Source organism: Taeniopygia guttata, chromosome 1A (assembly GCF_048771995.1).
Source record: "Taeniopygia guttata chromosome 1A, bTaeGut7.mat, whole genome shotgun sequence".
NCBI classification, from domain to species: domain Eukaryota; kingdom Metazoa; phylum Chordata; class Aves; order Passeriformes; family Estrildidae; genus Taeniopygia; species Taeniopygia guttata.
The window spans coordinates 63,257,439-63,274,942 of NC_133025.1; the positions used below are offsets into that span (position 1 = coordinate 63,257,439).

Genomic DNA, 17,504 nt, shown 5'->3' on the forward strand with positions numbered 1-17,504 from the left:
GGCCGGGCGGGGTTCGGGGCTGTCCCGTCCCTCAGGGCAGCACTGCCGCCCCGCCCCGCCCCGCCCGCACTCAACATGGCCGCCGGCGGCCCCGCCCCGGGGCGGCGGCCGGAACGGGCGGGGCGATGGCGGCGGCCGGCGGGGACGGCCCGGGCTGAGGGAGCGGCGGCCGCGCTGCCGCCGGCAGGTGAGTGCGGGGTGGGGTGTGGGTGTCCGTCCTTCCCCGACATCCCCTCTACATACCCACAGCCCCTCACCACATCCCTAATCCCGTCCCCTTCCTCCACAGCCCCATACTTGTCCCACATACACCCCACACACACCCGTACACACACTTACCCACACATACACATCCCCCATCCCCACACATACACACGCCACACACATACCCACCCCACACATACACATCCCCACACATACACACACCACACACATACCCACCCCACACAATACACGCGCCACACATCCACATCCCCACACATACACACACCACACATACACACACCACACATCCACATCCCCACACATACCCACCCCATACATACCCATCCCCACAGATACAGACCCCACCCCACACATCCACATCCCCACACATCCAGACCCTACACATACACACCCCATACATACCTGCCTCCCCACACGCAGAAATTCACACCCCTCCATCGCCCCAAACACACCCATGCACGCACAGCCATGTGTCTCTTTCAAGAGTCTTCCTGGGCTCCTTCTCCTCCCTAACTCTTTGGGAATCTCGCAGCAGGCCCTCCTGGCCTCCTCTGGTGGCACAGCCAGGCTGGATTTTCCGGTAGTAAATTTAAAAATGAAGCATAGTTATATTTTGTACTGTTGGAAGGAAACAGAAGTTTTTGGGTCGGGTGCCAGGGGCACAGCTTCACCTTTATTTTGCAGTGTGGGCAGTCTGCCATCAGCACCTTTGGCTCCTGTATAGTGGTGGTGATGCCGATCAGGATGGTTTTGGATCTCACTTCATCAGTTTGTATCAGGGCAAAAGGTCTCATCTGGGGGTTAGGCTGCTGCCAGGCTTTCTTGCTGCCCGTGGGAGCAGTCTGGGCAGGAAAGGCGTGCTGTGCCTCTGTCACATGCCTGCTGGCTCTTGAGTAGGAGCTCTGGTGTCTTGGGAAGGATTTGACTTACTACAAATATGTAGGCTACGGCTGTGTTATGCAGCTCTTCTTTGATGTTTTGTGAAGGTAAGGATCTCGGCTGACCAGAAGTTTGAATGTGTAGCTATCTTGTACAATCTCATTGGGTTATCTAGAATACCTATTTCCAGATTAGAAGGTTCCTCTAGAGAAGTGCATTGTATTAAAATTATTTTATTTGTTGTGCATTCTTGTTTGTGGGTTTCGGCAATCAATTTGTACAAAATTGGAAGATTTTGTTTACAGGCCACTTAAGCATCATCTGAGATTGATTTAATTCTGCAGAAACCAAGGATGAATTTCCAGACTGCCTTCAATCCTTCTGTAGCAGGACGGATAGGTGAGGAGCCAAAATCCCAGAACAGGAAAGAAATTGTGCTCTTGTAATTTTTCTTTTGATTCCTGGTAGAAGCTGTCTCCAGTGTTTAGCTCTGGCTTAATTTTAGCTCACCTTCTTGTGTGTAAATTGCTCAAGGAGTCAGAGAAACAGGTATAATGTTAGGTTTGAATTTTGGTGAAACTCTTGGGGTAGCTTGGAGATGTGAAGAATTTTGGTTTAAAGCCTTTTGAAAAGTTTACATTGTGGTTGGTTAATACCATATTAGCCTTTAATGCATTTCCTTTTGAAGGGACAGTTGTATTGCAAACAGACTAATCCCTGAATTTTTAAAACCACAACAAGGTAGTGTGTGGTATTAGTGAGTCACTGATTGTGGGTTATACAAACTGCAGTACAAATAAATTAATTGTTTCATTTACTTTCACTCTGGTAATATGTGGAAGACCTAGAGAAGGATCATGACCTTGTAGAACAAGGGGTTGTATAAAAGCACACCCAAGAAGACCAACCCTGAGCCTTTGTGTACTCTTTTCTAGCTAAGCTTAATTTCAGATGGCTTTACCACCATGAATAAAAAAATGTGTGTCCTAAACTTTCTAAAATTGAAGTTTGTTAGTAAACATTCTGGCCTTTTAGGATTTGGCAGGATAAATAGTCTATGTGGGATTATTTGGGTTATACCTCCCATTAAGAAACAATAGGGGCCTGAGCTTGGTGGCAAATGCACATTTCCATCTCTAGTCCTGGACAATGAAGACCCCTTGAATTCCAGTCCAACACGTTGCTTGCAGAAATGGCATTAACATTAAACTGAATTAACATTCATTAATTACATTACTACATTTAGTAAAGGTGATTTTATGTTTTAATTTACTTTTCAATTGAAAATTTCATGTAGAAGGGGCAGTAGATGGTGTTGCTTGTGGTTGTGTGATAACCCAGCTCTCTCCCACTCCTTTGCACGGTGAATTTTGTTCTTGGGAAAGTAATGTAAGTAATAATAACAAATGTAGGGAAAATAATAAAAATATAGGCAGAGCCACCCGCACCCCCATTAGGTTAGTGAGGAAGTGGGATGGGATGCCCAGAGAAGCTGTGCTGTGTCTTTGGGGCTTTTCAAAACATAAATGGGCAAAGTATAAATGAGCACACTGTCCACGCCTTGTAGCTAACCTGCACTGAGCAGGAGGCTGGGCAGGGAGACTTGCTGAGGTCCCTTCCTGCCAGAATGGCCGAGTGATCCTAACAAAGGCTGACCTGGGCAAGTGAGAGATCCAGTGCAGAAAGTGACATCTGGTGTCAGGAGCTGAACTGCAGTTTGTAAGCACTCTTCTAACAGCCTGACGTTTAGGGAAATCCTCCAGTAAGGGTTTAATGATATCAGTTGCAAGGTCAGTAACTTTAGTTCCTTCCCCTGAGGTACTGCAAATCTTGATTGTTGATAGAGCATGTAAGAGATTTCTCTTGGAATCGTGGGTTTTTATGCTAAAGGCACCATGTGATCCAGATGAACTCTCCGGCTTCAAAACAAAGCAAAAATATAGGTTCCTAAGTTAGAAACAATGCAATGTCTGTTTTGGTTCTTTAAACATTACCCAGTGTAGAATAGGGAGGTTCTATCAGTAGTATATTTAAGGGAAGGGTTTGTGCCTGTTTATAAAAGGTGGGGAGTGTGAAAACTAGTGTGTGCAGTTGTCCAGTTGAGAAGTGCAGGGTTTCAGTCTGAGCCTAGATGTTATTTTCCTTGGGTTTTAAACTAATATACTTATGTGAAAGTATATTCTGGGTGCCACTTTTCTTCTGCTTTTACTTCCCTGTATCCTCACTTGTTTTCAACTTTAAACTTTTCTGTATGAACAGGTTGATTCCACTTCAGGATAATGGCAGGAAAAGTAAAGTGGGTAACTGACATAGAAAAATCTGTTCTAATAAACAACTTTGAAAAAAGAGGATGGATTCAGGTGGCAGAAAATGAAGACTGGAATTTTTATTGGTAAGTATGCTACAATTACCAATTTCTTTTATCGGTGTTATGGAAACTTGCCCTGTTACCAGAGTCCAAGCTTCTGTAATAAACTGTACTTTCCTTCTCTTCGTGATAATGATTTCTATCCAGGTTAATTATTCAATATTTCAATACTGAGAGTGAATGAGAATTTAGATCAAGATTGTGGTAAAAGGAGGAGAATAAATAATCTTCTCATTTGTTGTTTGTCTATTATAAGACCATGAAATGCTGTCCTAGAATGCAGTAATCTATTAATGGGCAGAAACACTATTCTTAAATAAACCAAGCAATTTATGATATTCTTTTCAAATACATCAGCATGGCAGTTTGTGCTGCCAAATATACCCTTTGTGAGCCACTTATTTAAATGGACAGGAATCTAAATGGGCAGGAGTCTAGTAATCTGCTCATGCTTTTGGAATGTAGTTGGGAGAGTGGGGAAACACTCATGGAAATTGCTGTGTTTTGTTGTTTTGGGTTAGGGTTTTTTTTTTCCTCCTGAAATGATAATGTAGCAGATTGGTGGCATTCAGGAAATATTCTTAAATTTTCACATTGAGAATTAATATGGAAAATTCTTTGCCTTTATGTCCCTGCTCTTATCTTCTGTGAAAAATATAGTTGATAACTGATTTAATGGCTGTCACTGCAGCATTTTCATCTGTATATAACTAAACAACACAGGTGTTTTTAGCAAGATCACTTAGCCAGTTTTCAAGTAATATGTTTGAATTCCTTTGTAATCCAAGTAGCAGGGCAGTCAGTAAGAGGTTGAGTTTGTGGCTTTTCTGAAGAGGAAAGGTGAGTTTCAAGATTGTGAAGAAACAGATTTAAAGAGAGGATTCTGTAGCTTTTGGGTGCACTTCAGTCATTTTTAGGCCCTGCTGGGGATTGACCTGACTATCAACAAGCCACAGTCCACTAGGACCCACTTGTCTTCTTTCTGTCCTGCACCAGTTTCAGCAGTGACAGAGGGACTGATTAAACCTTAAGCAGGATTTCATTTGCCCTGTTAATAGAACTTCAGGATATGTTGGAGCATAGCTGCAGCAAAATATTAAATATAGAGAGAAACGAGAGAGAGAAAAGATAAAGAAATTGGAGGAAAAAGATTTCTAATTTGTCATCCTGAGGTGTGTTTCTTCAGAGAAATCACTTGGTGTCTTTGGTTTCAGGATGAGTGTCCAAACAATCAGAAATGTGTTCAGTGTGGAAACCGGTTACCGCCTCTCTGATGACCAAATTGTCAATCATTTCCCGAACCACTATGAACTGACCAGAAAAGATTTGATGGTAAAGAATATCAAGAGATACAGAAAAGAACTTGAGAAAGAAGGAAGTCCTCTTGCAGAAAAGGATGAAAATGGGAAATATATTTATTTGGGTATGTTGTTCTTATTTTCAGCATTCAGGTTTTTTCTTAGAGAGTCACTAATGGGAATAGAGCCCCCTTTTTTATGCATGAAGCACTGTACCTCTGGAGTGCTATGACATTAAAGTGGCTACCTTGAAGTGCTCTGTTTACTCTTTTGGGTTTGATTCATTTGGGGTTTCTCAAAAATTATTTTGGAGCGGGAAAATTGTGGGTTTAAGATACTTTGCAGTTAGGTTAGTTTTGAAACCAAAGGGCTTTGCTACTTCATATGAGAGAGGGTTACAGTTTTTTTAATTCAAAAATGAAAAACTTATTATATGAAAATCTTAAAATGGGGCAGCAACTAAACCTTTTTTCAGGAAGGCTCTAGACAGAATTGAATGAACAAACACTTCAGAGGGGAAATTTGGGAGAAGTTGGGGAACTGATAATGACTGCTAAAAAATAAAATAAAAAGCAAACCAGACCAAAAAAAAAACCAAAAAACCCACAAGAAACTTGAACCCCAAAACTAAACCAAGAATAGATCAGGAATGAGGCAAGCAGAGTTGGTTTGGAGGTCAGAAAGCATTGAAGTGAAACAGAGTTAGATAGGTGGAGCTGAATTACATCTTGGAAAAGTGAAATGCAAACACTTCATCCATGTAAGAAGGCAGGTCTTCAAGGATGGAATTGAAGATAATTTAATAGCAAAAAGTGAAAAATGTTTTTATTTAGGTTTCAGCAATCATGGTAAAACTGAGTGTGGGAGCAAAGAAGAAAAATAGGAGTTCAGAATAAGATCTAATAAATAAGAATAATGGGAGTTACATGGAAATAAAAGGGGGCTTTCGCCTGCACAGAGCATGATCAAGAATGGTGGAAGCTGATAGAGGAAATTGAGAAATTTTAATTGTTTTGTTGAAATCGTATCTAATTCTGTAATGGCACAGGAAGAAGAAATTCTATTCACATGAATTAGAATATATTTCTATGAAGTTAGCATTGTGCAACATTTTTCAATTGTTTAAGTAAAAACTAGTATGTAAATGAGACAAAAAGCAACATGAGTCTTAATGAAGGTGGATCACACCAGACTGGAAAACTGAAAATACAAACCTTTTCTTTTTTAGTTTTTATGTATCAATAGCCTTATCAGATAGAGTGTCTTCAATTGTGCACCTTTTTTTATCTCCTGAATTCAGATTTTGTTCCTGTGACTTTTATGCTTCCTGCTGATTATAATCTCTTTGTTGAAGAATTCAGAAAGAATCCCTCCAGCACGTGGATTATGAAACCTTGTGGCAAAGCTCAAGGAAAAGGAATATTTCTAATCAATAAACTCTCCCAAATAAAAAAATGGTCTCGAGACAGCAAAACATCTTCGTAAGTTCTTGAAACCAAACCCTTTATTGTACTTTGTGTAATTAGGTGAACTACATCGCCCTGCTGATTGTCTGATGCGTGGGGGAAGGTATGCCATTATTATTATTATTGCTTTGTCATTTTATAGTTAGGTTTGCATTTAATCTCAGTTGTTATGTGGCTACCTCCTTCAACAGGTACAACTGATACAACTTGTTTTGGTATGAGGAGGTACACACAACTGTTCAATTAATATTCTTTATAAAATTGCTTTCAGAGTTGTTGGGGGAAAACTTGCACAGAAGGAAATTGTTCTGCTTCACGGTATTAAATAACAGGAAGCAAGAGAAAAATCTTCCCCTCAGCAATTTCGTTAATGGTTTAATATATATTAAATCACTTTTTAAATTGGTACAAAGGGAGAATGCATTTCTCAGAAATAAATGTATTTTCCTTTTGGAACACAAAATAATGCACGTCATGTTGATGATCTCCTTCCAAATGGATGAAATAGGTTTGCAATTTTATATTTTTCTCTGACTAGGAGTTTTGATCACACAACTAATGTTTTTTCCTGTGATCAAGTGATTGGCTGAATATCATTTGAGTATTTTCCTCCTGTTTGATTGGAATCTGAAGAATGTCACAATCTGAAAGTTATATTAACTTTTCACAGTGGTTTGCAATTGCACACCAAGCAGAAATGCAAATATTCCAGTAGTACAAGCCCTTGAATAATGAAGGTAATGCACTACATTCTTTTTGCTTGTCTGGACCTTGCCAAGCTCTAAATTCTCTTCAAGGGAAAAAGGTTGGCTAGTAGAGCTACATTGTGAATGGCTTGGTCACTTGGTCAGCTACTGTGTGAGTTTAAATGGGTAATCGATCTTGGTCATCTCTACAGTATTTTCAGCCTTTTTTTTTTTTTTTTTTTGTATATAAGACCTGATGCGAAGTGTGTATTGTTAACCACACGATTTTATAGGTTGTCTTGGCAAAAGATGCAAGATTTCAGTCAACTCAAAATTTACAGAACACTTCTAAAGAAGTAAAAGACTTCAGAGATTGTATTGTTGCAAATACCATATTGTGAGACATGGTTTATGTTTTTCAGGTTTGTGTCTCAGTCTTCCAAAGAAGCCTATGTGATTTCACTGTACATCAATAATCCCTTACTAATTGGTGGGAAGAAATTCGATCTTCGTCTCTATGTTTTGGTGTCTACCTATCGTCCACTGAGATGTTACATGTAAGGTTGCTTGTCTTTGTATTTTGTTTAGAGATAATGTCCAGTGTAGTCAAAATAATGTTGTGCATGTTGCACAAGGAGGTTTAACCAGTAAATGGTGTGCTAGGATGCTCACTTCCTTGTTTCTCACAGGGATTTAACACATTTTAATGACTTTTTGCATTTAAGGTATAAGCTTGGGTTTTGCCGGTTTTGCACAGTGAAATACACACCAAGTACAAGTGAACTGGATAACATGTTTGTACATCTTACAAACGTTGCCATTCAGAAACATGGGGTAAGTGTGCTGATTTCTTAGATGCTCTTTTGTAGCAAGACTGATTTTCTTTAATTGTACCCGAAACTTGGAATCAAAAGGTTTTGTCATACTCTTCATCCTCTTGCAATCAAAATACTTCACCTTACACTTACAAATAAATATATTTTAGAATGTAGACATTTTAGAAAACCAAAAATCAGAAGTCAAGATAATGAGTTGCAGCTCTGTAATTGAGTGTGATATTTTTATTTTCAGTATTGACTCACAGTAGTTGAGAGCAGGGGTCTCCTTTCATTTAAAATATGCTCACTTATGAATTGAATAATGAAATTCATGAGCTTGGATCATGTGGATATGTACTTTATAATAGTGGTTTAATATCCCCTTGCTCATTTCCTCTTCCCTCTCTCTCTCTGGCAGTTAATTCAATTTCTTCTTTCCAGCACTTATTCATCACAGGACTTTCCAGGTTCTTCCAGTGTTCCCCCAACCTCCTGCCCCTGCCTTCCTTCTGTGGGAAGCAAAGGGAATGTGCAGTTGCAAACTTGAGATAAATAAGTGCTGCCTGGCCATGTGGTGGCTTCCTCTTGCATGGACAGAGCTGGAGCTCTGCCTGCAGAGCGGTTCTGTCCTGTGATTTGCCATTGATGCTCATGTGGAAGCGTGAGAGCTTTCATAGCCCTTCCTTATGTCAAAGTAGGCTGAAATTCAGCAGTGGCGAGGGAAGGTTAGTGGGGCAGGGGTGACATGGATGGGGATAAAGTGTCACTTCCCAAGCCTTGTTCCTTCAGGGAATGACTTGATAATGATTGTGCTGTTGGTGTTTTTAGCGGATGTCTGTGATTTACAAACCATGCTTCTGGTACAGTCATTAAAACTCTATTGTTGCACTTCCTAATGCCAGAAGCTTTATTTTAATGGTATGGAAAATAACACATAAGGACACACACACACATATGCTCCTGATTATATTAATGTAGGTATACACATGCTCTAATACGCATGATATATGCAATATATCTTGGGTTGAAACCTTGCTTAATGTGCTTTCTCTGCTATTGTTCCATAAGATGTACAGCACAGTAAAACTGGTTTTGTCTGGATATTGCTGTAACAACAATGTAAATGGTAATGTTGGTAGTTCTAAACCAGGATAAGTGGTCAAATATGCCATTTTTCAGTACTACAAATATTTTATTGCTCAGGTGCTGATTTGTGAAGTGCTCCAAACATGTGTGGTTAAATGGGACACACTGAGAATTACTTATGGTGAAAGCAGATCCCATAAAACTTTTAGAAAAAATCCTGGTGCTGTTGCCAGTGCCAGTGAAGATGTGAGGCACATGGTACATTGCCTGCCTTGTTATTATGCACCCTTCCATCTTTACCAGTTAAAGAATGGCATTCAAGATTTTTCCACAGATAAGAGAAGTGACCTTGGGGGTGATGTCACTTAAAATAAAGGACAACAGAAATGGGTATAGAAGTAGCAACCTAAGAATGTGGAATTATTTCTAGAATATTTGGAAAGCTTTTTATAAATTTTAAACCACTGGTATGTGTTCAGTTTTTCAGAAAGACAGAAGGGAAGTTTAATGTGCTATGTTACCCATCCTGTTTGTTGTGTTTTAAATGTGCCTGGAACTTTAGAGGCATTTAGACTGTACAACTTTAGTCTTCTAAAGCTATACCTAATTTGAGCTGACATTAGTTTATAAAAATTATGATTAGGTGCTGGAAAATGTGTGTGTAATACAAATAAAACAACAATAATTCTTATACATAATTACTTTCATTTTGTTTTAATGTCTTTAATGAAACAACTGTGACTGTGTAAAGCTCTACCCAGTTGCAATCTGTTTTGATTTCAGTACTTGTTCTGAAGGGCAAGGAGGGCTGAAACTTTTGATTTCTGTTCCCTTGCTGGAATCTGGTCTCAAGACACTTTTCCCATGGAGCAAATCCTGAGAACCACGTACAGTCTTTATTTGTACAGTCCAGTTCTCCAAATTTACTAACGGGGGAGCTGTAGGAGAAAGCCTTATAATAAGATAGATGCTTCTCTGACCTTGTCCTAGGCTATGACAGAATTTGTTCTTCTGAGAACCTTTTTCTGCTCTATGCATTCTGTGTTTTGTAATTTAGCAGGCATACAATCATTAATTGTCAGAAATGCTCTGAGGAGAACACTTTATAAAGGGACAAAGCATTTGTCCTGAGAGTTCCTTGAGGGCTGAACGTGTGCCTTTCCATCGGTACGAACACCCCTCGCTTTGCTCTTGTCTTTCCATTTAAAGAGAAATAATGCAGAGCCTTGATAGCCTTTGAAAAGACAACATAAGGTAACCTCCTGTTTCCCCCTCTTCAGTTTCAGTAACACTTAGTGGGGTTTTGTATTTAATTACTTGAAAATTTTAACTTTTAAAAACAATTCAGGTGTCATTTCACGATGTTCTTGAATGTAACTCTTATCAGTAGCACCATTAATAAGATAACAGGGAACAGACAAGTTGTACTTTAAATAAAAAAAGACAGACAAACATTTTCAAGTGCTGCATTTTACAACAGCTACCTTCAGTGTGTTGCTCATTAATTGTTTTTTCCTTATCCCCAGAGGAGCAAAACATTCAGTTCTTTCACATTTTAAAACTTCTATTTCCAAATCATAACTCACACTTTATTATAAAACTGTCTAAGTATCCAGGGTTTTTTCTCCTAACAAAGATTTTTACTTGATTTGCAATGTGTGATACAAGCGTATTAGAGCTATAATAGAAGCAATTGTTTATGTAGAGGGCAGTTCAAAGTTGAGGTGTTCATAAAGCTGCAAGAGCAATTAGCCAGGTTTGTTTTTTGAGCAGTACTTGTAAATATAAGGGGACTTTTTGTGGGGATGAGAAAAAACCTGCTGAACAACTTCAAAATCTTTGACTGAGGGAACTCCTTAACTCTTCAGGATGATTACAACCATATCCATGGAGGCAAGTGGACAGTGAGCAACTTACGCCTGTACCTGGAGAGCACCCGTGGAAAGGAAGTCACCAATAAATTATTTGATGAAATCCACTGGATCATTGTGCAGTCCCTGAAGGCTGTTGCGGTGAGTGCTGCCAGCTGCTGGCTTCCCATAACCATGGAAGTGAGCTGGCCATTCAAACCCCTACATCTCTTTTCTGCTCTTGGAGTGATGGTGTTGATGCTGATTTCTGCAGCGCTCTTATCTCTTGATTTCTTGGTATCGCATGAGATGAGGGAATTGAATCGTGGGTGAGTGAGTGGGTTGAGCTGTCTATGGTATGATACTTGAAGGAGTGAATAAATCTCTTTCCTTGAGGGATTTGTGAACTATTTTATATGACTTGATACTGCCCTTGTGAATAGTATTAAGTTCTGCCAAAATGTGTGACGTCATTCCAGCAATAGCAAATGTGTCAAATTAAAAAAAATCTCTGGAGAACAATTTATCAAAGGAAGCCTAAGGCTATTAGTTCATCAGAGTTACAAAACATACTTTCACCACTTTTATACACAAGTCACAGAGTTATCATGAATTTGTTTCAAAAAAAAAAAAAAAAAGAAGCAGCAGCCAGTTCTCTGCTTGACTGACTTTCTGACTTTCTAGTGTTGACGTAATATTCTGTGATCACATTGCAGGGCAGGTATCGCTCTGGGAGTCAGCTGGGGTAACTGAGGAGCTCACTGTTGCCAAGGACTCTCCTGGTCCCAAGTACATTGTCTTGTCCTCTCTTTTGGGTTGGTCCTGGCACCATTTAGAGCTGAATCAGCTCACTTGTGCACTGACAATTACTACCTTGCTTTATTGATGGCTTGGTGTTCTGCCAGAGGAATAAGCTGAGTCATGGACGGGGCAGATGAACACCAGAATCAGCAGGAGAAACAGGGACAAGGTCATGCAGATAGGGTCAGTGGGAGCTAGGGAAGCATGGCTTAACCTGGCCTCTGCTGTGCAATCATGTCTGAAGGTACTTGGAAGAAGAAAAGGGATATAATCAAATGTTAGCAGAACATTAGAAGAGGAGAAGTGGTGAAAATGATGGAGCATGAAATCTCTTGTTCCTCTGTCCTTCTGACAATGGCAGATGTAATTAGATTCTTGTTCCTCCTCCTCCCTTTCAGTCGCTGAAGAAAGGAAAAGCTTCATTATTAGTAATAGGGAAAACAGCTCAGAAACCTTCAGAAAGTTTTCTCTAAAAGATCTAATGAGCTTCACACAGAAGAAGGTATTATACCATGCATACTGCAATATTTAGCAGGTGCTAGAAAGCTCCTGATTCTCTAGAGGATATACATCTAAGCACAACTTGATTCTTAGTCTCTCTTGACTTTGGGGTTATAGTTACCTTGAGTAATTAAAATTTTAAAATGTGTTTTATAATTGTTTGACCTAACATTTCTGCATAGTTACAGCAGCAGAATGAAAGAAATGTCTTTTAATTGCTTTTCTAAAGTTTAAAGAATTCACAATTATATTAAGCTGTAAATTTTCAATATTTGTTTTCTCCTAATGCATGTGGTTTTTAAATATAGTTATTACCGTTGCAAAGTATAAAAACCACTTATTTTCACTATGGAAATGTAATGGGAGATTAACATAACTTAATACTTGGCATCAATGCAATCATTAGTATTGAAATATTTACATACAGCCTCAGAAAAAGAGGCAATGCTGAACCTACTAATTAGCAAGCTTATATTTGAGTTACAATACTGAAAAGTGTTGTAGAAAATCCATAATGTCATCACATGTGATTTCTAGCAAAGAAAGTGTGTAACTGGGTTACTTACTGAAGAGTAGATTTTAATACATATTACTGTCTTTTCTTTTTCCCCAGCCTGTAATGAATAATGATAAACACTGCTTTGAGTGCTATGGATATGACATTATCATTGATGACAAGCTTAAACCCTGGCTAATTGAGGTAAAGTTTTATAAAATACAGGAAGAAACTTCCTTCTCATTTCACAGAATAAAACTAAGTAGATTTCAATGTAGTCTGTCCTCTTTTTAAACAATATTTTTTGTTTATTGGGTAAGTGGATTAAGAAAAATACTGGAATGTGAGATAGGCCATGTGATGACCAAGCTAGCATATGCTTTTATTTCCTATTTTTTTGTGTTTCTATTTGTCTGTGGCTTTCTGTTTTGGTTTCTAAATCCAGTGCATCCATACAACTGCACTGCAGAGGCCCTCTGAATGTTAGCAGCCCTTTTAAATAATGGATCAGTACCTGGAAAATGAGCGTTGACTTGATGGAGCATAACATCAAATTTAGTTTTTAAATGCTGTCATGGCCTTAATGTTACAGATTGAGAGGAAGCAAAAGGGACATACAAAGTATAATTAGGATATTTGGAAAGCTTTTCCATTTTTTACATAGATTTCTGTTTTGTATATTAACTTTAGCTTTGTACGTTCAATATAAATTTTATCCATCCCTCTTCCTTCTCAATCTAATTTAAAGTGAACTCCAGAAAAAAAAAATTTGTTTATCATTTTGATACCACTTCTCCAAAATAAATGTGGAACTAAATGAATCCAAGGTTTAATTAAAACAAGATACAATGTAGTGTTTTTAATAGAGAGCACTCTCCAGCTCACAATATAACAGGGGACAACTCAGGTAAGAACATAGAGAAAAGTTGTTTACCCAGAAGAGAAACACAGATTTCTGTGTGTAACAACAGTTCATGTAAACTTGAATTTTAAGCACTCAAATGTATGGGGTTTATAGCCATGTAAACAGAAAATGAAATAAAAATTCTGTCGTGTCTGATTCACCCCGCTGAATCTCATCTCAACAGAAGTCTTCAGGCTGACACTGCAGACACGTAACGGAGTGGTACTTTCCTGTCTAAGTAAAAAGAAGAATGCCCAGTGGGGAATTCCTTGCAGTGCCTGAGGAACTGAAAGATGTGCTTTGAGCCACCAAGGCTCAATTTCCCGTAAGGAACACACAGACTTGGCACAGCTGTTTGGACAACACTCCAAAAAGTGATACTGACTGGTTTTATTTTCCTTTTGTAGGTTAATGCTTCCCCTTCTCTTACTTCCAGCACCGCTAATGATCGCATCTTGAAGTACAACCTTATTAACGACACGCTTAACATTGCTGTGCCTAACGGGGAAATTCCTGACTGCAAATGGAATAAATCTCCACCAAAAGAGGTTCTGGGAAATTATGAAGTCTTGTAAGTTTTATCAATGTTTCATAGAAAGGCCAATGTTTTTCTTTCACCTTGCTTTTTTTGATGTGTAATGTGGGCCAAAATGGTAACGTAAACTTCATTCTGGTATGAAAAATGGGTACAAAGTCCCACTTCATTTCTTTGGAGCTGCATTGGAGGTGGGAGAGCATTAAAGCGGAGTTCCCTTGCCTCTTGTCCAGAGAGAATGTCCTCTGATGAGCCCCCACTTGCACCTTCTGAGCTTCCAGCAGCTAGAACAGAGGGACAGAAGCAAAGAGAATGTTGGTCTTCTACATGTGCAGAATTGTATGGAAGCTAATATATACATGGTACTTAAACAGTTAAAATAATTGGTTCTGGTTTAAAAGTTATTTGATGCAAATTTTCTCTCTGTTCATAGAAATAATGCCTCTTGAGTCCTGTGAATAATGAATGTAATAATAGAATTGTCAAATATTTTTAAAATTCTTCGATCTGTATTATAAGGAGAGAAATTAAGGAAACTGAGATTTTTATATTGGAATGACTGCAAGAATTATCTAGGATTGATTGGTTTTATGCAGAAAAACACTAATTTGAATACCATATTGCTGGCGCAGTTTCTCTTTTTTTTTTTGAGAAAATGTTTGGATAGGTTCTCTAGCACTAGTGGTCCAATATGTCAGGAATATACTTTATGTACATAGCTGAGCCACGAGTTCATACTCATCTTAAATACTTTTTCCTCTATATTAATAAAAGCAGTTAAATATAAATAAAAGCAGATCTGAATTGGGATTTAAGATTTTAAGATTAAATGAATGTTACACACATGGTAGCTACGAATACCTATAAAACAGTATAACTAAGTATATATTATGATTTTCCTACAAAATGTTTTAGTATTATCTTTTGTTAATTACAATTACCTATCTGTAACCAAATTCTGCTTGGAATTTGCATAGCAGCTGAAATGTCAGTTTATGCTGAAGTTATCTGAGGCTATAATGGATTTGGATATTTACAGAACCTCTCATCACTGTGGTTAAGTGTTACCAAATACATGTCACCAAATGCTTTTTTTTTTGATCACATGGCTATTTAGTTCACCTCATTCTTTCCCTTCTCTCTCTGTGATGCAACAGGGGAGTTTTAACACAGCAGCTAACAATCCTCCCTTTGAAGCAGCAGCTCAGGAGTTTCTTAAACTGGCAGCAGGCTGATGTTCTTCTTAACCACAGACCTGCAGCAGTACATGGGGAACTTCACAAGCACGAAATTTCACAAACTCAGGAGTTTAACTAAAGCTGCCAGATGACTTGTTTCTTTCAAACAGGGGCTGAAGATATCTCAGGATGATCTGTATTGTAAAATTATAGATTCATATACTCATAGCTGCATGTCATGCTCTGCCTGCACGAAGCTGTGTGCAGGGCAGCTTGTACCATGCTCCAGTTCTAGACAGTAAGCAGAACAGAATGTAGAAGTAGAATGTACAGGGCCCAGTGCTGTTTGTGTAGCAGCACAAGGCACTGATGGGTTTTGTTACCTGCAGATACGATGAAGAGATGGCGCAGAGCGACGGGACTGATCGTGACCTGCGGGCTCGTCCTGGGCAGCCCACGGGGGTCAAAGGAAGCCGTGCAAGAGATTCAGGAAAGCCTGTCCTGACCACTTGGAAGTGATGACAGAAAAAACAGCTGCACTCTTGGTAGGAAGACATCAAGAATAACTTGAAGTTTTGGAACAGATTCCTGTGTTTTGCTGCATTGCATGTAGGAAATACTAATGAAGACAAAACAGCCTTTGAAAAGTGAAACAAGCACTCAAAACCCAGGAACTGTACTAGACATATACTGACCTGATAGTTATTACAACAAAAGATACTGAGTGTGTATGTATATACAGTAATGTTTATATGATTTGTATAAACTAATTCTCAGTAATGATCAAGAACTTTATTTATAAAGGTGGCAACTCAAATGCATATTCTGAAAGAAACTCCTTGCTGTTCTGGATAGTATTTATTTCCTCTAGTAGCCTATCCCTTCCTGCCTATAATAAATGAGCTGTGGATTCTATAAAAGGATGATGGTGGTAAACATTAACATTTTCTCAGTGATGGTTCAGAGTCTTGTAGTAAAAGAAGAGCAACTAGAAAAACTTAGCAGTACATATATTTGAGGCTGTTGCAAGTTAGTGCAGCTATTGATTTATAACCAGTATGAACAAATTGAAAAGCAAGTCTTTATATGCTGAGGGTTGGGGGTTTTTCCTTTGTATGTGCTGAGCTGCTAACTCTTTAAAGGTGGGAAGTTTTATGGACTGAGGGAGGGTTTCAATGGTATATTGATGGACTGTTTCACTAGCCATTAATTTTTATTTTCAGATAGTAGATGTCTGGGAGAAACAGACAGAACAATCAGATACTGTGATAAATCTCATTGCTTGAAGCTGATGATAAATCTTTATTTGCACCAGAATCTCTCAGTGTATTTATGCATGTATATAAGTCAAATATCTGTATATTTTTGTATATAAAGATATTGTTGCACATGGCAAACTATTTCTGGTAGCTATGATAAGAACAGTTGTAATGATTAGCTACCAAAACTAAGATGCAAAACTTAGCTACCAAAGCTAAGGAGCAAAAGATAAAAATGGGTATTTCAGTCTTCTAACAGCAAAGCATATAAATAAACTAGTGGGGTCTGTGATTGGCTGTTGCTTCCACTTGACTTTCAACCAGATATTGGATGGTTATTTATAAATGGTAACATGCATTGGTTGGTTTTATTCTCCTTCTCCCTCCCTCCTCCTTGCCTTCCTCCTTCCTTTTTTTTTTTTTTTTTTTTTTGGTAAAATTTATCTCTCCCAAAGTTTTTAGTTTCTTGAACACCTAAATCAGACAGCCTGCAACTGCACCACTTCACCTGTTTTGGAAGGTCCTCCTAGAAGAGGGCAGCAAACCATGTTCTCCAGGAGAGCTGAACACATTCTGGCAAGAGCAGCTTGTGTTGGGGAGGAAGGGCAGATGTGGAGATGTGGGCTGGGCTGACCAATACCCTTACACAGAATCTGGGGTTTATCCTGTCAGTAAAGAATGAAATCTGTAGGCTGAATAATCCAAGCATAATCTTCATTAATCTTGTATATTCCACTAAAATAAAATCAAAATTATTCTCTCTTCATCAGCTTTGAATCTTCTCACTGGCCTCTACAAAAGCATATTCTAGTTGGCTCCTGAAATAAATAAGTGAAAGGTAAGATGATCACTGCAGGATGGTAAAGCTCACCTAAATTCCAGGTCTCATATTTTCGGGTTGGGGTTTTCTGTTTGGGCTTTTGGTGTGGAGTTTAGTGGTGGTGGTGGTGGTGGTGGTGGGTTGATTTGGTTTTTCTCAATTCCTAACTGTGAGTCTTGTATATTTGAGCCTTGACAGGCAAGCTGCTCTTAAGTAGAGGTGTAGTCAGATATGTTAATCATCATAGTGTTGTTTTAATTACTGATATTTAGTGGGCAGATGTTTCTGGTTTTACCCCTGAGTGCCTGTTAAGGATAAAGTGGGAACTAGCAAC

The 17,504-nt window shown here is 38.8% G+C and overlaps 1 protein-coding gene across 1 annotated transcript; it reads left to right on the top strand.

Moving 5' to 3' along the window:
• The first annotated feature begins 31 nt into the window (after positions 1–31).
• TTLL1 (TTL family tubulin polyglutamylase complex subunit L1) lies at positions 32–16,642 on the top strand. Its single transcript, XM_030263422.4, has 10 exons — positions 32–187; positions 3,364–3,496; positions 4,687–4,895; positions 6,071–6,251; positions 7,345–7,479; positions 7,648–7,756; positions 10,695–10,838; positions 12,592–12,678; positions 13,786–13,949; positions 15,481–16,642. Exons 2-10 carry the CDS (start codon positions 3,384–3,386, stop codon positions 15,608–15,610), a joined length of 1,272 nt encoding a protein of 423 aa, XP_030119282.1. The 5' UTR covers positions 32–187; positions 3,364–3,383; the 3' UTR covers positions 15,611–16,642.
• The last annotated feature ends 862 nt before the right edge of the window (positions 16,643–17,504 follow it).

What these genes read in the sequence shown, in the direction of transcription:
- TTLL1 (XM_030263422.4), top strand. Translation starts at nt 3,384, where the DNA reads ATGGCAGGAAAAGTAAAGTGGGTAACTGACATAGAAAAATCTGTTCTA. An exon ending in GAAGACTGGAATTTTTATTG is followed by an intron (nt 3,497 to 4,686) that starts GTAAGTATGCTA and finishes CTTTGGTTTCAG; the next exon opens with GATGAGTGTCCAAACAATCA. An exon ending in AGTCCCTGAAGGCTGTTGCG is followed by an intron (nt 10,839 to 12,591) that starts GTGAGTGCTGCC and finishes CTTTTTCCCCAG; the next exon opens with CCTGTAATGAATAATGATAA.